Source organism: Stomoxys calcitrans, chromosome 4 (genome assembly GCF_963082655.1).
Source record: "Stomoxys calcitrans chromosome 4, idStoCalc2.1, whole genome shotgun sequence".
NCBI classification, from domain to species: domain Eukaryota; kingdom Metazoa; phylum Arthropoda; class Insecta; order Diptera; family Muscidae; genus Stomoxys; species Stomoxys calcitrans.
Window position 1 is genome coordinate 135,784,227 of NC_081555.1, and position 23,246 is coordinate 135,807,472.

The 23,246-nt window shown below is 33.5% G+C and overlaps 1 protein-coding gene and 1 long non-coding RNA gene across 2 annotated transcripts in view; one reads left to right on the forward strand and one right to left on the reverse strand.

Annotated features, from left to right (window-relative positions):
* Nucleotides 1-6,183: 6,183 nt before the first annotated feature.
* LOC106088374 (myc protein) overlaps nucleotides 6,184-23,246 on the forward strand; it is a 51,018-nt gene continuing 33,955 nt past the window's right edge. Inside the window, exons 1-2 of the mRNA XM_013253866.2 lie at nucleotides 6,184-7,983; nucleotides 14,990-16,646. Coding sequence (XP_013109320.1) covers nucleotides 15,260-16,646 — 1,387 coding nt within the window. The 5' untranslated portion in view covers nucleotides 6,184-7,983; nucleotides 14,990-15,259. The remainder of the gene's footprint in view (nucleotides 7,984-14,989; nucleotides 16,647-23,246) is intronic.
* LOC131997355 (uncharacterized) lies at nucleotides 8,524-12,336 on the reverse strand. Its single transcript, XR_009398213.1, has 2 exons — nucleotides 11,218-12,336; nucleotides 8,524-11,147 (listed from the first exon to the last, which is right to left on the reverse strand). It is a non-coding gene; the product is annotated as an uncharacterized LOC131997355 (long non-coding RNA).

A 23,246-nucleotide genomic window follows, 5' to 3' on the forward strand; every position in this document is an offset into this window, starting at 1 on the left:
TTTGACATGAACGTCCAATATGCCTTTTGGGACTATTAGACTCCCATTGAAAAATCCGTATTCGTATTTTACTCTCCAATACCTTTCATTTGATATCCATATTGTTCTAATCGGTCCACTTTTGATTTTGGGTTTACGGGGTAGGATGCGCCCCTTCCAATATCAACAAATTCTAAAGCCTATTCCTCCTTCCTGACCATATTCATACCGAATACCTTTCACTTGAGTCCCATATTAACATGATCTTCCAATAAACCTATTTTAGGGGATTTTGGAGTTGCGACGACCCCCCCAGTTTCTTAGACCCAATTTTTGATATGATGAAAAATTCGTACTCTAGTTCTTAATACCTTTCTTTTGAGTCCCATATTGTACCGATCGGTCCTCTTTTATTTTTGGGTAAGGAAGAAGGTCTGTCCCCTTCTGATATCAAAAAATTATATACCCTATGTTTCCTTCCAGACCAACTTACACAATCTGTGAAAGTTTCACGGTAATCGGTTCAGCAATTTTTGAGTCTATACGAAACAAACACAAATTTATGTGACATAAAAGATATTGTGGTCCTCACATGAACTTCAAAAAGTACCAGCAGATTTAGTGTTCCATCACTATTATGAGTATTGATTGCGAGTGAGTAGAGTTTGGCATGGTTGTAAAACGTAGTACTGCCCATAATTTGAAAATACAACATTTTTGAAAATTTAAAAGTACCTAGGTATTTAATGAAAATGTTTGAATATATTGAATACCTAGATCGTTTTGTTTTTTGTTTTGAACTATATGAATTACTTACATATATACAAAAAACACGCCAAAATATTGATCATTTTGATTTCAAACGGAATATTAAAGCTTAATTGAAAAAAAATCTCATACATATGTACCTAGGTACCCTTTTTTATTGAGAAACATTTTACCTCTTATTCATTCCTTAGCTGATAATAGAACTTAATATTAGGAGATATCTTTGTCAAATAGCAACAGATTACTTTGGTGAAATAGGTAATTACCTATAATTAATTTCAAAATTATTATTAATTTTAATTTTATGCCTTAGTGCAAATTTAAAATTTTATTATTATTAGCTGGGTGATTTTGAAGAAGATTTAAATTGAACCGTCAATTTCCCTTTTTGTGCACACAACATAAATTTATTCTTGTTATGTTGTTGTTGAGCTATTTTGCAGCATACCTGAGATGTGATTAACACAAACCGCACCGCCCCCCTCCCCTCCGCCCCCACCATAAAAAACTAAGAAGAATTGATTCTAATATACATTCCGTTACTTAGAACATAAACAGGATGAAGGTGAGAGAGCGAGAGACAATACACCCTCTTCATTGCTTCTTTAATTCCATGGCACATAACGGCTAACACTCAAACTCAATTCTCCTAGCTAGGATACAGGCTTTGTAGTTACTATGTAAAGTGAGTGCCACCGGCATCAGTGTTGCCAATATTGGGAATTTTTCCCCAAAACAGAATTTTTTTCTCATAAGTGGGGATTTGAAAAGGGTTCAAAGCGGCATTTGCGATTAAATTTTAAAATTTTTGATAAGATAAAGAGGATTGAAATAACAGAGAAATTTATGTGCTTTCAAAATTTGACAGCAAATGTCAAGTTTATAGGTGGCGGTAATTATTTAATTTTTTTTAAGCCAAAAAAACTTTAACAAATCAAATTTACAGCAAAAATTCAAAAATCTCCACAAATTAACTTAGTCTGAGGTCATATATATGGTTTAGGTAACAAATTTCTGGTAAATAAGGCAAAAAATTAAGCTTCTAGGGGGCGATAAAAGACGACTTCGGAGTTCGGTTTATATGGGAGTTATGCATACGAGATTATAGACCTATTTGAACAAAATTGACGATGGTTATGGGAAATCATAGTAAAATACTAAGTGCATGTTTTCAGCCAAATCAGATAAGAATTGGAACTTCTCAAGGGCCCAAGACTTCGAATCTGCAGATAGGTTTATGTGGGAGGTATAAGGAGGAGGTTATAGATTGATTTGGACCGTAATTGGCACGATTGTTACGTGAAAAATTTCAGAACAATCGCAAACTGTGGTGATGCTGTTGCAAATACTGGCAACACTGACCGGTACAATGTTGTGCTTTCGCGCCGCATATGATTTTTTGAAAAGAAAATTCCAGACTTGCTCTTGTTATCTATATATTCTATTTTTATACCCACCACCATAGTGTGGGGGTATACTAATCTAGTCATTCCGTTTGTAACACATCGAAATATTAATCTAGGACACCATAAAGTATATATACTCTAGATCTTCTCGACATTCAGAGTCGAATTAGACATGTTCGTCCGTCCGTCTGTCGAAATCACGATAGCGGTCGGACGCGTAAAGCTAGCCGCTTGAAATGTTGCACAGATACTTAATATTGATGAAGGTCTTTGGGGAGTGCATGTGGGTCATATAGGTTCAGATTTGTATATAGCCCCCATATAAACCGATCTCCCGATTTGACTTTTTGAGCCCCTGAAAGCCTCAATTTTCATCCGATTTGGTTAAAATTTTGCACATAGTGTTCTGTTATGATTATCAATAGCTGTGCCAAGTACGGTCTAAATCGGCCTTTAACCAGATATATGTAGCTATATTTTAGCAGAATCCATGGTGGTGGGTTCCCAAGATTCGGCCCGGCCGAACTAAGCACGCTTTTACTTGTTTTATATAACAAGTAAAATCGTGCTTAGTTTGGGCACCCCGGTAGCCGAGTTTGTAGCGTGCTTGGATTTCCAGTGCAGGTCGTGGATTCGATTCCCGCCAGAGGCCTTGGTCTGTCGCTACAAAGGACCTAAAATTATTTAAGTGAGTCTGTAAACGACTGCCACTCTTACCTAACCTAACCCTGAGCCGGGCCGAATCTTTTTTACTCTCAACTATGGATCGCATTTGTCCAATCCTTTGAATGACTTTCTGAATATATTTATATATGAGCAACACCAATTTATTGACCGATATGGACCGTACTTGTCATGGCTGCTAGAAGTCATAGAATAATACCAAATTTTTAAATTTTGCCCATGACCTAAGGAACAGGGGCAAACTTCTCACATATCAATGAGTGCAGTCCGATTCAAGTTTAAGCTCAATTATAAGGGGCCTCCTTTCTATAGTCCGAACGGCGTGCCGCAGTGCGACACCACTTTGGAGAGAAGTTTTACATGGCATAGTACCTCACAAATGTTGCCAGCATTAGGAGGAGAAAACCACAGCTGAAAATTTTTTCTGATAGTCTCGCCAGGATTCGAACCCAGGCGTTTAGCGTCATAGGCGGAAATGCTAACCTCTGCGCTACGTTGGCCTTGGAAATACCACCTCCACAATAGAAATATACCATCTCCACAATTTTATGCAAATCGAGTACAAATTTTGCCCTTCAGTGGCTCAGAACGTGCATTGATCCAATCCTTAGACCAGTACCGGGTGGACCCGGTCCTTAGAGACTGGATAAACCATATGCTAAGGAACAGGCGGATAAATTGTGTGTCCCATGGCATAAATATAAGGGAGAAAGTGGCACAGGTCACGCCACCCCCGAAAAATTGCGCCCTCTATAGGCGCAAGGTATCTTAAAGGATACATTCAGTGTCTGATAGCCTATTTTTGTTTTTGTTCTGCAAAAAAATTAAACTTTTACGATAGTATCCATCGGAAAAACATCAATCGATATTCAGTCAAAAAAAAAAATAATATCGGTTGCATCGATAGTGCCATCGATATTTTGCCAGCTCCACATTCAACCTTGTTCGATTAATAACTAGTTGAACTCGAATTTTCAATTAAACGTTTAGTCAAATAATCCGAAAAATACAATTAAAGGTACACCTCAATGAAGACTATATCAAGATATGGCATATCTTCGAACATAATCTGCCTATGGGAAAAACACTTACTTGTGCCAAGTTGTAGCTCAAAATAATATAACGTTTTGTAACAACTGTAGATTGATTCCTATTAGATACGAACGAATATGGCTAGGTTGTCTTAGAATTTTACTACTTTATTTTTTTAACTTTAGGATCGGATATAAAAGTTTCGATTTATAGAAATCTGAATAAAAACATAACAATATCTTCAACATTCGGTTGTGAGCAAAGAATTAAAAAAAAAAAAATTTTTTAAAATTTTTAAGAAAAATCTTCATTTTTAGAGTAAGAATCGGAAAATTGGCACTTTGCTGTTTTTGAAGTAAAAAATCACCAAAATGCCGAAAAATCAGCAAAATTGGCAACCCTGCCACCAATGATTATAATCTTTCTCTCTAAGCCGGCATTTTCATATGTCCTACCGGTGTTTGATGCAGTCCCTGCAAACATTTGGGTGTGAATTTTTTAGGTCATTTCGAAAGATATCTTGTGGGAATTTCATGATTTAAAGCAACAAAATACACAACTATCGGCATTTTCATTAGTTTCACATCATCGACTATTTTATTAGTAAAAATTGTAAAAACATATTTTTTTGTTGCACATATGCGAATTTTAAACATATTTTTATTGTTATTTCGTCTTTTGTGGGTGTATAACGCAAAGTGGCATGTCTTCTCCTGCACCGAGACACCAATTAGACTCAAAAGGGATATCGCCTGCGACTGTTTTCAACTCCCTTGTGAGCAGATTTAAGGACTCGCACAATAGAAAATGTAGGGGTGGTATACAAAATAAAAGTAGGACTGCATATGTGAGATGCTTTGCTAAAATTTTGAAAATTCTATGCAATTTTTTTGAATTTAATCATGAACATGATCTGGTGTGTTCTATGATTCACGTCCCCTTTTCCCTTCAAATCAAGTTGTTATTATCACGCAAACAAAAGTACCCAATTAATTATTTGTTGTGAGATCCTTTTTTTTTTGATCTAGGTAGGAAATCTCATGATGAAAATTTTGAAACTTTGTTAACGCGATAATATTGTAACTAGTTCATCTTAGGGGAAAATGAAACGCAGAACACACGAATATTAAGGAAACTTAAATAGTTGTCCCTTCTCTTTAGCGTTCGGAACAAAAACAATTTATAAATTGAAAACGGAAAAAAGGTTCGCCTACTTATGCCCATGTTCATTCGTTGACGTCTAAGCAACGACTGACTACGCAAATGAAATAGTGGTGTTAAAGAAATTTTTATTTTACACACCACCACTACTGGTAACATAATTTTTTTATCTCTCTGCAAGTTTCGCTGTTGTGAAACACTCAAAAAAAAATTCTCTTTTGCTGGGTTTTGAGTGGTTTTTGGGCTGCGGAATTCGAAATGCTATTGAAAACAAGTAAAAGAAGGTACTTTTTGTGGTCCAAAAGGTACCATTTTTTTTAGGAAGGCAAACAGAGCGTATTTTTCATTAAATTACTTTTAAATAAGAAAAAATTAGGTCCATTCGCCCGCGCTATATGGTACCAAATATCCTATTTCCATACGCTTGTTCCAAATATTTTCTACACAGGCTCACATTTCGATATAGCCGCCATATACATGATCAATTTTTAGTTCGCCGTTTTATGCTCACGAAGGGCTCATTTATTCGATTTCCATGAAAGGCTCAGAGAGGTCCACTAAAAATTCATCCCATTTGGACCGTATTTGGCACAGTTGTTGAGAGACATAACAGAACACTAAGTGCCAAATTTCGATTTGTAAGGGCTCAAAAAGTCAAATCGGGAGATCGGGAGAAATGGTTGAGAACACTATGTGCTAAATTTAAGCAAAATCGGATGAAAATTGCGGCTTCCAGGGGCTCAAGAAGTCAAGGAAGAAACTGTATCCAAATCTGAACCGAAATGGCCTATTTGCAATCCCCAACGACCTACATCAAAAATAAGTATTTGTGCAAAATTTCGAGCTGCTAGCTTTACGCGTACGACCGCTATCGTGATTTCGACAGACGGACGGACATGGATAGATCGACTCAGAGTGTCGAGACGATCCAGAATATATATACTTTATTGGGTCGCAGATCAATATTTCGAGTTGTTACAGACGAAATGAGTAGATTAGTATACTTCCATCCTAAGGTCGTGGGTACAAAAAGGTTACGAACAAGCGGCTTCAACTATTGAGAGACTACCTTACATCCTTTATTCCGCTGAGCGGTTGATGATACGTACTCTCTTTCTCGGTGGTTGTTGCTTCAGCCAATAGGTTTTGGCGCGTTCAGTTTTTTGATCATTCCACTTTGTGACTCAGATGTGAGCGGTCGTGTGTGTTGCGCTTACCTTTCTCACACAACTCTGTCAAATCTGCTATTTTTGTGTGTGTGTGTTGTTGTTAACACAGCCGGAACAGCGACGCCCGAAAGGAAATTTGATTTAAGCAACAACAAATAATACTTTCTAGCAGAGTTAACTACAAAAACCATCATTATTTAAGTACATTTTTATATGCGCGCTCAAATACTATAAGAGAAGACCTGGGCCAACCATCATCAGTGTTAAGGGAAAATCAAGAAGTGTTAAAAAAAAGAAAAGCACTTCTTAGTTGTGTCGGAATATAACATTGGCCGAAGCCATACGTCTCGTGAGAACTTTTTGTCTGTCCACGGTTATTTGTATAATGCAGTGTGGTAACTTGATTGCCAACAAGAAAATATAATAAAGATATAAAAGAAACTTATGTGAAAATACTAAAAATCTGTGAGCGACATTTTTGCTGAGCAAAAACAAGAAGAGAGAATAGGTGAATCAAAAACTTAACAAGCCAAACAAGAATCATTCTCATTTCAAACCTAAAAGTCACAACAACACTGCAAAAGACGCGCGGACATAACAACTCGAATAACAATATAAAAAAGTTCTATTTGCAATTTTGTTCTTACGGCCGCCAAAAAAAAAAAAAAAAATCCGGGATTTTACAAAATATCCCAGAAAGTGAAATTGCAATTAAAAATAGTGTTTTGTGTTCTTGAAATAAAACGGTTGTTATAAGTGCAAAAAATAATAAATAAAAATTCTTAAAGAATATCCGCAAGGTGGTCATGCCTTATTTGACAAAATTAACAAGAGCATCATCATCAACTGCAAAGAGCGGATTAACAAAACCAACACAAAAAACAAATAGTTTGCAGAATTGTTTGGTAAAAATCAGCGACAATCGCAGCAACAACAACGACGCAAAAAATTGTTGCTGTCAGCGGCTGGAAAAAAATTTGGTGGATAAAAATTTACAAATCACAACAATCATCTTAAAGAAGAAAGGAATATTTTTATTAAAATAAATTAAAAAGAAAAAAAAATTTGGTAAAATAAATTTTGACAAAACTTGATTTTTACCGCAGAAAAGAACACAAATTTTTGTTCAAGTTTAGAGTTTTTATTACTCCCCTCCCCCCTGCCGATCACCCTAAACGAGAAAAGAACACACTTACATTGTTTGTTATTGTGTTTTGGACAATGCATTGCATCCCACAGAAAAACAAAACCAACGTCATCATACACACACACACATGCCAACGCAGTGTTTACAGTTAATTGCAAATTAACAGCAGTCGCACAACGAAGACATCAAAACTATAAACAAAAATTCACCAACAACACAAGAAAGAAAAAGAAACAAGCATTAAGAGTGAATGCAAAAAAAAAAAAGTTTAAAGGACAGTGTTTTCGACAAAATTATAAACGGTGAATTTCAAAAAGTGCATGGAAACTAAGTTAAACAAAAAGTGACCACATTATAGAAAAAAAGAAACAAAAAACTTAAGTTATTTTGACCCCTATTTATTTGTTTTACAATAAGCAACAAAAAAACCAATTGCCCTGCTTTAACCAAAAAAAAAAACGAAGGATTATTTTTGTTATTTCCTCGCAAGCAACCAATCAACAACACCCACACATAGCATCCCTAATTACTCAACATTTAAGAAAAATCACCAACTACAACAACAAAAATTGGATTATATAAAGGAAATAGATACCTATATTTATTTTTGAATTAGCATTAAACAATAAGACAAAAGGTAAGTTTTAAGTAATTTTTCAAAAATATTTTACATAGGTAGGAAAAACAAACTTTTAACAACTAAACAAAAAAAAACTTCAGTTTATGGTTAGGGTAAGTGCTCCAAAGATCGGTATGTACCAGTAGTCGGCACTTTTGCTTTTTTTTAACTCAAATATGAATATGAAGAGCTGATCAATAAACATTAATACTATACTCGGCTTCTTGTGAACAAAAATATTTGAGCTGAGATTACAAATTACGGCAGAAATTCCCTTATAGTGAGAGGGTTAGAAAGTGCCTGTGTATCAAATTTGTAAGTTACAAAAGCATAGACAAATTTTATATTTTTAATCACAAATAATTTTAAATGACAAAGGACGGACAATCACAACAACATATTGGTCATGAAAACTATACAAACAAATATTTTTTTATTCGGTGCCGCCTTGAGGCCCATTACAAATTGGGTTTTCCGTCGGCAATTGAGTGCCGAGTGAAAAATGATTATTCTGCGCCCTTCAAAAATATGAGGAAGAGATATCAATATATTGTCCGATGTAGCCTATCTTAGATATTACCCTGCCTATGGACGAATTCATAGACTGTACTACTTTGGAGGCCTTTGTGGCACAGAAGTAACTTGTCCGTCTGTGAATCTCAAACTCCGGTTTCGAACACTGGCGACAAAATCCGAAAAATTACAGATTATTTGTATAACCAGTGTGGGGTTCAGTTCGATTATAGGGGTCCATTTTAGACCTTTATCTTTATACAGCCTCTTCATAAGTGAACCTCCAGTTTACCGTCTTCAGCTCACAAAAGGAATATTTTTTTACAAAATTTGTTCGAAATTTCAAAAAATTTGTTACATTAGATATACTTTTGTTTCAAAATGGTCCATATTGTACCACAGTTTGATAAAGCTGCCACATAGATCTATCTAGCAATGTTACTTTTTGAGCATATATAAGGCAAATTTGTTTTTACAGAGAGTTTTTTTTTAAGAAAATTTTTATCTATGGAGATTTGTTTTTCTACAATGCCAAAAACTTGATAAGAATATCGAACAAATTTTCTCAAAGGATGAAATACTAAAAAATCTTTCTCTAAAGACAAATTTTCCACGTTTGCGATAAATTTATTTGATCTTGAAATAATTCATACAATCGGATATTGCTCGGCTGGAAACCGTATGGTTCTCAGTTTTTATTAAAAATGAATATATAATATTTGTTTTCTTTTTTGCTGAGTTTTGTGTGGTGCCATACGAAAACGCGATCTACAATAGGAAACCAGTCGAATTCTATTATAGCAAACAAATTTTCTGCTAACTTTATGTTTTTAATTTTCCATTTTGTAATAGGAAAGATAAACCCTACGGTCTGCAACCGGACAATATTCGATTATAAAGATACATTTTCTAAAATATTTGTTTACGAACACAAACGGCCCCATTCACAAAACTTAATGAGACTTTAAAATAGGTTCTATGAAGGAAATCTGTCTAATGAACTTTTTTTTTAATCTATATTAAGCTTTGTGAATACCGGTGAAAATGTCTTAAGTTTTCCAGAAAGAAATAATAATAATAAATAAATAAGTCTTTATAAACAATTTTCTTCATAGACAAATTTTTTTTAAGAGTAAATTCTTAAAAATTAAAAAAAAAATATCTGTGAAATTTTATAATAATATTGAAAAAAATTTACAAAATACAAATCTTAAAGAAAACTTTTCTGAGTCCTAAAGTTCCAAACAATTTGCTTCATAGACAAAATTTTTATAAAGAGTATATTCTTAAAAACATATAAAAGAAAATACAAATCTCAAAAAAAGCTTCTATGCAACCAAAAAAAAATTTCTACAAAAAGTCCAACTTTTTTTTTTTTCAAAATGCACTTCTCAAAGAAAATTCAAAAATAATCTTAGATATCAATAAAAAAATATTTAGAGGCACAACTGTCAGCAAAAGTTTCTCGATTTAAAAAATTTTTCTCAAAAGACAAATTTTATATACACAAATCATGAAAAAATTGTTTTAATAAGCTAAAAACAATTTTTTAGTGGAACAAAAAATCTTTAAAAAAAAGTTTAGGATAAAATGACTTAATAATTAAGTTTTGAAGTCAAAAATATTAGGATATTTTTAAAGGCAGTTTTTTCCAAAGATAAAATTTTTAAGAAATTTCCTCAGAGCATAACATTTGAAAAAAGAAGCTCTGGTCAGCATTTTCTTTAAAGACAAACTGTTCTTAAAATTTTCTTAAAGTTAAATTTCTTTAAAAACAAAATAATTTGAAAATTTTAAAAAGGTATGCAAAATTGCCATTAATTTTGTTTTTAAGAAAATTTTTGCTTAAACTTATTTTCTTACAAATATCAAAGCAAAACAAATATTGAAAAATAAGTTTTTGGAAAAAATAATTTATTTATTTTATTCAAATGTACAATTAGTTTTTTTTTTGCCTTAAATACCGATAGAAAAAATAATTGTATGCAAAATCAAAAGAAAAAAAAATTATAAATAAAATATTGTAATTAAGTACTAATATATTATTTTTTTTATTTGCTTGGATATGCAGAGTATTTTTTTTAAACAAGTAACCAACGTATAAAAATTGCACTATATATGCAAAAGTTTCAACTTTTTTTTTTTTTTTGAAGTGGAATTTGCCTGATTTTTGTTTTGTTTTATTTTAACCACTGTCCTGCATACCATTCCATCATGTATGCAAATGAAAAAGAAATATAAACACAAAAAATACCAAGTTATAACGGTAAAAGACAATAATGTTGTCAATTTGATCGATTGCATCCGAGCTGTTCGCTGTTCTCTGCTCTCTGAGCAGCGGTGGCCATAAGCCCCCGTCAAGCAGCATGCTATAAATAAACACAAACAAACACAAATAATTATTAACGTCCATGTTGTCGTAGGTCGGTTACAATGTTTGACAAACGCAACGAAAATCATTGCAGACAGCAAATGCACTCTCTTCTCTTTGGCTAGAGTCTAGCCATCCATAAAGAGCATTATTATGTTCGATCATACAATTCGAGCAGACACAACCTTGTTAAAGGTGGTCGTTTTTTAATCGACCAATTGCCAATCGACAATTTGCCACTCGGTAAACAAACACTCGCAGAAATGTTTGCTGTTGTGGTTATTGCTCCTTTGCTCGTCTGGTGGTTGAAAAAGAATTTGTTTGTTTATTTTACTTACTTACTTACCTTTTTATTATTTATTACTGACCTTTTAAACAGTTTGCTGTGATTAGTAAAAGATGACGATCCATACGCTTAGGATTTCTTTACAGTTGCGTCGATCGGTAGAATTTGAATGCAAATAGAAAACATTTGTAAATATAGATATAGGCCATTTAATAAGGTGTCCATCACATCAAGTGCAAAAGTGGCTGTTCTTAAGAAAAAAATTAGTGGAAGCAACGACTTTATAAGTTAAGAAAGTGTGGAAAATTTTTAAAATTTTAATCATAAATAATTTTTAATGATACAGGACAATCAAAAGATCATTTTTAAATGAAAATTAAAAAAAAAAAATCATAATAGTTTTTTTTTTTTGTTTTGATGTCGCCTTTCTTTGGTGACTTGATTAGAATTATTTGCAAATTTAGCGCGACTCCCTTTCTCTTCATTTTATACTTTTGTATATGTTTGTTATCGTCAGTTATATAATGTTTACAATTGTTTTTCTGCGCAACGTAATACTTCAATTTGTAAATGTAAATATTTTCCGTCACGATAATGTAATGAAAAATTAATAAGGCGTTACACAAAAAAAAAAACAACGCAATAAAAATTTCAAACCTACCTATACAATAATAATGCAAACAGTAATTATCAATATTTTTATTGATTTTTCTTGAGAATAAAGAAGATTAAAATTTGCTCTGCTTTTAAACTAGGGGCCAATGTAGCTCAGAGGCATGTCCGCCTTTGACGCTGTGCGCCTGGATTCAAATCCCGGTGAGAACATTAACAAAAAGAACTTCTCTCTCGGACTGGGTAATAAGAAGTAAAATAGTGCGACCGATTTGAACCATACTTAGCATAGTTATTGGAAGCCATAACAGAACATCACATGCAAAATTTCAGCCTTCCAGGGGCTCAAGAAATGAAATCGGGAGATCGGTTTATGTGGGAGCTCTATTTCTTAACCTATTAAGACCGCACTTAGCACGGCTGTTGGAAGTCATAAAAGAACGTTATGTGCAACATTTCAGCCAAATCGGACGAAAATTGCGGCTTGCAGGGGCTCAGGAAGTCAAATCGGGAGATCGGTTTACCTGTGGGCTATATCAGGTTTTTACTGATTTGGACCGTACTTGGTACATTTGCTGGAAGTCGTAACAAAACGCTATGTGCAACAATTCAGCTAAATCGGACGAAAATTGCGGCTTGTATAGGCTGAAGAAGTCAAATGGGGAGATCGGTTTGTATGGGCGCTATATCCAAATGTGAACCGATATGGCCCATTGGCAATGCGCAACGACCCACATCAATACTTAATATTTGAGCGTTCAAGCACGATATATATGTATATATTTATATATATATATATATATATATATATATGTATATATATATATATATATATATATATATATATATATATATATATATATATATATATATATATATATATATATATATATATATATATATATTTATTTATATATATATTCGTTATGGGGTCCTAGATCAATATTTCGAAATTAGTATACCCCCATCCTATGGTGGTGGGTATAAAAAGAGGTTCCCTATCATTGAGGTTAAACTTGTGGCGGACATCACTCATGGATGCCCGCCACGGGATGGCAATGAGCAACACACGGGTTGTAACGGTTGTGGTGTGCTGTTCATTGTCATTACTAGAAGCTCAGCTGGGAGTTACCGAGCGCTTCCACAAGTTGCGGTTAGTGGGATTCTTTGTATACGGGGTTGCTGCAATAGCTGACGCGAACAATTGGCGATATCGAGTAACAGTTTTACTATTGCACTCGATCATCCATCTCTTCTAATCACTACGATCTCATGTTTACAATAAATACACTTGTTTTAATTTTTCACTCAACTCACTTCCCGACTGTGCACTCTTCATGCCATAGTCATTAGCGTAACCAACCCGCTTTTCTGGGGGGTGCTTAAACCCTTTGAATGGCAATAACATTAAAAATTAGCTAACAATGTCAATTACAACTCAATTTTTAAAATTCCCGTGGGCTGGGGGGCTAAAATTTTTCTTGCAGGCCCTAAGCCCACATCCCAGAGGCCTTCTACGCTTGTGGCCATAGAATGATACCATCAAGCCATTGTTGTTAGTGTCTTATAACACAATTACTGCTGATGTTGTGGCGAATGACGTTGCTTGGGTCAGCTTTACAAATAGTTGACAAAGATCTGCATCACACGGACGGCTTACATTTGCATGTGTGCATGTACATATGACAATAATCTCTTGTCGTGGTAGGTAGTCGGCCGTATATAAGAAACATGTTTAAGGAAGAGAAATTATTTTTAATAATGTCTCGAGGTTAACGGATCTCATAAAAAAAACCCATTGTCGCCAAATGGATTAGGTGGGATATATGAGAGAGCGAGGTAGAAATGCACTTTCACCGTTTTGTTCTTGGGCTGCAATGAGTGCTATGGTTGTGGGGTTTCTCTTTTTGTTTTATTTAACTTAGTGTGGGTGGATAATTGTTTTGATTTGTGCTCCCATAACTTTCTGACGATTATTCTAAAAGAGAACAAGTAAATATGAGTTAGTTTTGGCCGAACCAAATATTTTATACCCTCCACCATGAATCGCATTTGTCAAGTTATTTCCTCAGTTTCTCGTTATAGGCAGAAATTGTAAAATGTATAAGGTGATGCCGGCCAAGCAATGAACGGATCGATTCTGAACATCAAGACAGTCAAGAAAACTATATACTTTATAGCGTTGCAGATCAATATTTCGAGATGTTACAAACGGGAATGACTAGATAAGTATACCCCTATGGTGGAGGGTATAACAACGACAGACTTCAATTTGGGATTAGAGCTTGTTGGGACTGTCGCTTGTTGTTGTTTTTTTTTTGCAAAATATTTGCAAAACACATATACACCTTAATCATAACTCAAGTGTAGTAAAGCAAATGTGTTATAATTAAAGCAATTAAACAGCAAAACCAAAAGGTAAACATTTCAAATGAAATAGGGTTGCCAAATAGTACGTTAAACTTGCTTAGAAACGCCATAGCAAAGTTATTGCCACCAAAAAAAAATTTTTTTTTTAAGTATATAACTTATTTACGAAAAATTCGGAGGGGGAGAAGTAAAGTTAACTAAAATTTATAAAAAATATAAAAAATACCAAAAATTAAAAAAAAAAATATAAAAATAAACAGAAATAAAAATAAAAACATTTTAAAAAAATAGGAAACATAAAAAAACAGTTGAAAAGCAAGAAAAAATAATAAAAAATTTTTAATATAATACGAGAAAATTAAAGCTGAAATAAAGAAGTGAAGTTAATTAAAATTAAAAAATATCAAAAATTAACAAAACAAAGAAAAACTGAAAAAATAAAAATAAACAGAAATAATAACATAAAAAAGAAAATAGGAAACATAAAAAAATAAATGAAAAGAAAATATAACTAAACAAAAAAATTTTAAAAATGATAATGAAAAAAAAAAATTAAAAAATCTGAAAAAACCACAACAAAAAAAAAAAAACAAATTTTGATTTCAGTTACAGATAAAACGAAACCAAGCCACTAAAATAAAAATATTAAAAATTATAAAAAATATAATACAATACAAAAATTAAACATGTGGTAATTTGGTAGAAAAAAATAATACAAAATTCTAAACAGTTAAACAAATCAGTATTAATTTTTAGTACAATATACCTCTTATAAAATAATCAAATTTATTTCTTATTAGCATAACTTTTTATATCTCTATTATTCCTGCTTAATTTTAACATTTCTGTTTCACTTCTTTGTCTACTTTCAGTTTATTGATTAAACTATAGAGGATCTGGTATCTTCTTTAAACTACAAGAAAAACAAACAAAAATTACAAAATACAACGAAATATAATTTATTTACAAAAACCCAAAAACCTTTAAACAACCTTCAAGCAAAAAGTAAAGGTTTAACTTTAGAAACCAAAAAACAATATATATATATATATATATATATATATATAACAATCAACCCCAGCTATACAATACAACCATTTTTTTTTAATTGTGATACAAGCTTGGATCTTCAACTTGACCCAATGGCGAAAACTCTCAATCTTTTTGGGTGCTCACCCCCTACGAATTCAACCTATTTAAATGATTTAATGCCTACTTTATTATATGAAGATTACATTGCACATGATACATTTGATAATCTTCCGGATTATACGCCTCCCTCCATTTGCAGTGATATACAAAAAATTAATTCCGATATGGGGGGTAGCAGTGATTGTTCTTCATTTGGTTGTCCGTTGGAATACAATTGCATTGATGTCGATATGAAGTTCGAAATATGTAATACAGATTTAATGTGGTCACAGTCTAGCACTTCGTTGGGTACCTCAGCCTCTTCCACCAGCACTGATATCAGTTCGGCAGTCCCACCATCGGCTGTTATGGGAAACTCACAAATTAAAATCGAAAGATGTTTGACCCCCGAAACACCGAATACACTGCCACAAAAGCAGCAACCCACAGTGGTTACAGCTCGCAAATTCAATAAAATGGGTGGGATTGTCATAAAACAGGAGCCAGATGTGGAACAGCAATTGGATCATCATAGTATACCTAACATTAAAGTAACACAGCATCAGGCACAGTCAACAAACATGCAGAGTTTACCACCAGGCGCTTCATTGCTGCTTAAATCTGCCACCATTCAACAGCAACAACAGAAGAAACTCCAACAGACTCGTCTACACATGCCCAAAGTTGGCGATCAATTACTGCCGTGCGCCTCCCCCAACAACTCATTCTCGTCATCATCAGCCAATATATCCCTCAATACCAGCAGTTGCAGTAGTGATACATCCTTATATCAACGTCCCGATACTCCATACAGTTTAGACGATGACAGCTCCACAACTGCGTTCAGACATAATGTCGATTTGACAGCCTGTGTTATGGGCAGTAATAACATATTGCTGGATGATAAGGGCAGTAATAACATATTGCTGGATCATAAGGGCAGTACTAACGCCGTGCTGGATGCTGAAAAAAATTTCATCAACAATGTGAGTCAACAACTGCAGGATACCTCCAAGAAACAGATAGACGCTCGCCTAAGTAATGACATCTCCTTAAACGAAGTGATGGACTTCATTACACAAAAAGACACGGAATTCACAACGACGTCACAGCTGTCGGTAACAACCAGTAACTATGATCATTGTCTCTCAGTAAATACCCCCGGGTCCCATTCGTCCGACCCTGATTCTGATGAAGAATCTTCAATAAGTTCAAGTACACCATCGTCACTGGATCATGAGATCCCCTATGGGGCCGGTGGGGTGTCACCGGTATCAATTCAATTCTCAAACATCAGCAGCAGCCACAACTACATGCAACACAGCGATCATAGTTACACGCGCTGCAAAGATGGCATGGGTGATATGAACCCGCACATAGATACACCCTCGGATTCCGGTGAGTTGGTCAAGTCAATTTTTTTTATATGCTCTAACATAGTCTAAGAAATTTTAAAGAAAAAGTAGTAGACGAGTTGAACGTGATATCCTAGATTTGCTGGAACTTCTAAATATCTATGGGTGGCAACTTTGTTCGTTGTCATTCGTCTGAGACTTGCCGTCCCAGGTTTTTGCCTTCACTTTAGCAGCCCTTTATCACGATTTCAAAATATTGTGAAATTATCAAAGCCATTTTAGCGCCAACGTAATTTTAGCAAGTAGTTTTTTTTTTGTTTTTGTTTTTGCTAAAATAACATTTCTCACATAAATGGCACTACGAGTGTATAGGCAAAAAACACTCGGAGGGCAGAACAAAACCCCACAATTTCTCTCTCTCTCTCTCTCTCTTTCTCTGTCTTCCTCTTCACTAAGAATGACAAAAGTTCAAAAGTTCACAGTATCCACGGGCACATACACACACACACACACACACGAAATGAAACAGGGAAAACAACAGCGTCATTCTATTCAAACTTAGACGGCATATTTTTTCGGTCTCATCGAAGAGAGCACAATGCAATGTGGTAGCGACAATGTAGCGGCATTCAATATTGATTTGAAAAAAATTTGGAAAATTTAAATTAAAATAAGATGCAAGTTTAAGAGGACTTTAATAACAACTTTAGTTCGTTTGATTTTAAACATTTCTTAATGTTTTGGCGCCTTTTAATAACGACGTATAAAGAATATTATAGCATAACACCTAGGCGTTTTCTCTTTCCCCCTCCCCTTGTCAGCGTGTTGGTTTATATGGTGATGCTATACGTTGCCTCTATCTTCTAGACTTTTCTATGGTGCTCAGCTCATGTGCGCAAGTCTCAATAAGCTACATTGCTTTTTCAAGCCGCCTTCAGATATGCTTTTGCGTTGTTCCAAATGCCAAGTTGCTTGCTTTAGAAGGAGAGTAAGAAAGAGAAACAAATGTCTTTTTGGTACTCTCTTAGTTACAGTTGCCGGCTACACCCAATTTTTTGATAAAATGCCAAAACCACGCTGTTTTCGTGTTTCGAAGAAATTTGAAACATATCCCAAAGGCCTTTTATGGCCACAAAAAAAGAATAAAGCATACTTTGTGGATCAAATTGAAGGGAGTGTACAGGTATTCAAAGTAATTAGTTTTGGAGACAAAAACAAGCAAAAGCGTGGTAAGTTCGGCCGGGCCGAATCTTATATATCCTCAACCATGGATTACATGTGTCAAGTTCTTTGAATGACTTTTTTCAAATACGTATGAGCTATGTTCAAAGTTATTGCCCGATATGAAAGATTTGGATATAGCTGCCATATATATGTATCGCCCAATTTCCACTTAAATGGTCGAAGTTACTACAATTTTCAACCGAATTTAGCACGGATTGTTTTGTTACTGATCTTAGCATATTTGCAAGTTTTCATCAAAATCGGTTCAGATTTGCATATAGCTCCCATATATATGTATATCGCCGGATTTGCACTTATGTGCCCGAAGTAAGTCGGTTCAGATTTAGATATAGCTCTCATGTACATATATCTATTGCCCGAATTTATAATTGTATGGTAGGTGTAGATTATTATATAGCCGGCTCCGCCCAGCTTTCTTTATTGGTTTCTTTTAAAATTGTTTAATAATTTCTTTATATTTATATTTTTATCTATTTTTAGTATATAAAGCTTGTATGCCAATTCATGCTATTATATTCTGTTAAATTTATTAACTTATTTTTTTAAATTCAGTTAGAATATTTTTATTTGCATTTTCCATGTTATAACTTCCCTACCCTAACACGTGTAAGCCGGCCGGGTTTTATCTCATCTCACCCTCTCTCTCTCCCTCTCTCTCTCTCTATTTCGATTTATGGAGCTTTGCTCTTACAACGGTTAATTGTAGTTTTTACAATAAATGCGTCGTTAGACGTTGCTGTTGTTTTTGTATTGTCTAGTGTGTCTGGGTGTACGAACACACTTACTTGTCTTCGTCGTCTAGCCAGACATGCGCTTTTTGCAACTCATAAAGGCGTGGGTAATGTGCATTCTGTTGCCCCCATTGCTCGCCCCAGCAGCCACTTCTTAGTAATATATAAGTATAGTTTTTTTTCCTGGGTGTGTGCAACAGGAAGAATTTCAAGAGTATAGGCAATCCTACTCAGCCAGCTTCATATTTTTGCTACACTCTACAGAATTTAGTATACAGTACTGTAGTACTATTATCACTGTAGTGGTGGTAATAGTACTACAGTACTGTAGTACTAGATAGCCAAAACCACAGCATACTTCAGAGCTGAGAATAATATCGTATTCCCAATTGCGGTGAGTTTCGTTAGCATCTTTGTTGATGTTTTTGGCGCGAAAAGAACAAATGCATCAACTTCAGTTGTATATACATTCGTTGCACTATAGCAACGTCATTCATTGTTTTCGGTTTTTTTTTTGCATTCTTCATGCGCACAGTGGGCGTAATGACCGAACTAGCGCCTCAAAACTTATTTTTAAACTTTTTTGCTATCGGAAAAATAGTACCTCAGTGGATCACTAACGCTCCAATGACCTTAAATCTCAATTCTACATTGATTGATTTTGTTCAGTAGAGCAGCTGTAAGCTGTCCAATGGTTCAGCCGGTGCTCACGTAGTATTAGCATATGTTTTTTTGTTCATCGTTTTTAAGTGCAAAAATATTTGTGTTATTAGCGAGTGTTATGTCTTAACAAAAAAACTTTCTGACCTTTGCTCAAATGTTGTAGAAGAAATATTGTTAAGCGAAATAAAGAAATCTTTAAGATATTATACAGCATATTTAATTTTGCCAAGAAATAGGGCAATTATTTGAAATAAACATTTTTTCTTAATTTTTTAAGACGAAAACTTGGTTTTAAATCCAAAGAAATAAATTTCCCACGTTATTTTGAGCATGAATTCGTAAAAATTCAAGCTGTAAACTTTTTTTTTGCTTTATACAATGCCATAATACCAACACCATACAATAATTGTAGTAGACTTCATGCCATGGTAGTTGTGTTGTGTAAACAAATAAAAGTGTTAATTTTTCATGCCCTCTGCTTTATTATGCGAAAATGTACGCCTCAAGATTGAGAAATGCCATAGAAGTCCGAGTCGTTGAGCAGTTCTACACAAACTTAAAGTATAATTATCACCTTCATTTGTTTGCTGAGCAAAAGTTAACAACAAAATATTGATACGTATATTCTAGAAGATGAGCTTAAACGCGAAATGTACAAAATATTGCAAAGAAAAAAAAAGTAGGTATAATATTTGTTAGTTTAGTCCAAACCCCTAAATGTAGGCAATTTTTTTATTTTTTGAAACAGGCTTTCAACAAAAGCACCCCTAATAAAATTTTAAATTTCTTCTAATGTTTATATACTAAAATGGATAATATTTTCATTTAAAATATTTGTGCCAAGAGTAGTGTCTAATCTGAATCCTCAAAAGTATGCAACATTTTTTATTAAAAAAAAAAATTAAGCCTTCAAGAAAAAAACAACTAAATTCGAAATTTCTCCTAATGTCCATTTTTGAGTATATTTAAAATGGATTATTTTCTCTTTTGAAAAATTTTGCCAACAGTTATTTCTAATCTAAACCTTAAAAAAAAGTATACAACATTTTTTTATTTTATAAAAATCATCAAGCTTTCAACAAAAACACCCGCCTAATAAAATTTGAAAAAAAAATCTCCTAATGTTAACATTGTGAAATATATTTGCCAAAAGTTATATCTGCTTAAGCTGCTAAAAATAGCATACAATTCATTTCACAATTACGATTTCATAGAAACATTCCTTATTAGCCATCATATGTCTATTTCATAGATATATTTAAAAATTCAGCATTCATAAATTTTTTTTCGTGGAAATTGTTGCTCTTAAATTTAAATCTTTTTTTTGTAGAGAATACGATACAGAAAAGTGATTAATAAACAGAAAAGCAATATTATTATAAATGAACAAACGTTTCAAATTTTTGTATTCGGCTATAAAGCAAATTTCAAACAACACATGTTAATCAGCAAAAATAAACATATAATCTTGAGTAAAGTACACACAGTAACATTAAATTTTGTGAATGAGAAGAATTGCAATTTTTTGGAAACGTGCTGTTTTTTTTTACCGAATTTACGGGTGGAAACACTAATGAGGAGCAAAAGATAAAATTAAATAAAAACATAAAAAATAGCAGTAAATAATACAAAAAAAAATAAAACGGCTTTTATTAGTTTTTTCTTTCATCAGTTTTAGTTGAAACATAATGTAGTGCATACTTTCAGGGCATAGGAAATTAATGTTCGTTATGCTATACATATAGCTTTAGTTCTACAAATAAACAAGAAGGGATGAGGTTTATTGTTAATAGTTAACAAATATATACATTTTTTGTTTTCTTTGAGTCTTATTGCCGCCTTTTTAGCTGGTAGCTGTTGTAAGGCATACTTCAAGGCGCTTAATGTTATTTTCTATACGATATATAAATTATATTCGATAAATAACAAATAAGAGTACGAGTAAGATTTATTGTTACATATACATTTCTATTGATTAGCTTTGAGTCTAATTTTCCCTCTACCTTTGCGGCTACATAATGTAAGGCATACCTTAAGGGGGCATAGGAAATTATTTTCGTTATGATTATAGAACTTTTATTCAATAAAGAAACAAGAAGAGAAAAGGTCTTTTGTCACATATAAAATATAAAAATAAAATAGAAAGTACAAAAATCTGAAGGCATTTAATTAGGAAATTTGTCTACACCCAGAAAAATTAGTCTGCTGATATCAGCAAACATGCCTGCTGACATAAAATAAAAAATTTTGAGCTTTTAAATAAATTCGTTCAAAAATTTTAAACTTCTAAGCATCTATGGAGGCATTTGCTGTAGGTTCATAAAAAAAATTGCCGTTAATTTTTTGTTTAAAAGCACAAATACAATAGTAGTAGTTATTCAAATTCGTTGAAAAATTAAACAATTTTTGAACTTTTGAAAGATAAGATAGAATTTGAAAATTTTTGATACATTTATGATAATTTTGAGTTTTTTTTTTATTTTTTTACGTTTTAAATTTTGAAAACAACAGAAATTGTTTGCCGTTTTAGCTAGAAATTACTGCTGTTGCATTTTCGGCAGATTTTCAGCAGATTTTCTGCTGTTACAGCAAACATTTTTGCTGTTTTTACTAAAAAATTTTTATGAATGTAGTAAAATTTTAGGCAATTTAAGATTGTTTTACAATAAAACTTAAGTAAATGGTGCCTACTTTAGTCATAACAAGTGCCAAATTTTGTAGTCTAACTTTTCTCTATCTAGTTTACACCCTTGACTCAAGTTTCGATTTCTTTGAAAACCTTTTACATGGGAATTAAGTGAAAAAATACTGCCTACTTTAAGGCTTACCAAAAATTTTTCATTACATCTTTCATCGTTGAATCTTTTAAACATTTCCAATGATCTTACACATTTTTCTGTTCGATTTATACCTTGTCTCAAGTATATTTGTCTTTGCAAAAAATGTTGCCTGCTTTAAGGGCATCTCGAAAATTTTCTATAACCTCTTTTAATAATTTGAATATTTCTAATGATCTTACAAATCATCTAGTTCGGTTAACACCCTTTTCTCAAGTACGGCACTCATTGAAGTATATATCTCCCCTACTCAGTCTCTAAATGGCGCCAAAAATTTATGTGTCTGATATAATAAAAAAAAAAAAATAAAAAATTCTTTGCTTAAAGTTCTGTCTTCCCTTACAATCTTTCTATGAGTTGTGCTCATTTTCCCGCAATTCAACGATGCCAACATGCCATCATTTTCCAAAAAGAAAAAAATTTTGTTAAGCTCTCTTGAGGCTTTACTTACATCCCACAGCCATGTACAAGTGTCGCATAAGGCCATGATGCCACACTACTACCACCCACTTGAGTCACCCGCATATTGTTTTTGTTGTTCTTGGCGTCTGCAGTATTTAGGCATGGCAGCGACCGACCGGCTTTCGTTTACCTCTTCCTTCTCTCTTTCCATGGCTGTCTGGAGGATTTTAATTTCAGTACATTGTTGGTGTTATTGACCCTCTTCCCTCCTTTAGCCTCCTTCTAGATGTCTGGCTCATACATCCATATAGTCATTCGCACGTGTAGCCATAAAAAAAGCTTAATGGATATACTCAAGGTCGTGTCACTAAGCTTTTACCGCTAACGAAGACAATGTAGGAGCATATACTATGCGGAGGCGCGTGTCCTTCTAAATTTACATAGCCATTATTACCCTAACAAAAAAAATGAGAGCAACGTTATGCTGAGAGTCCAAAGCTTTACATAATACTCGTATGTATAAAAGCTTATGCTCTCTTAACTCTTGAGAGAGTCACACTTTTATACATCTCTTTTTGCTAGCCCCAGGGTACTTTCTTTGCTTTTTTTAGGGCATGGTTGGTTTTAATTAAACTTATTAAAATTTCCTGCAAGTTTTTCAGTTTTTTTTTTTTATTTGTTTGTAAATTGTTACAATGTGTTTCCAATTCTCTACACAGCCTGACTGGTAAAGACTTTTGGACAGATCAACTTTTCTAGGACACA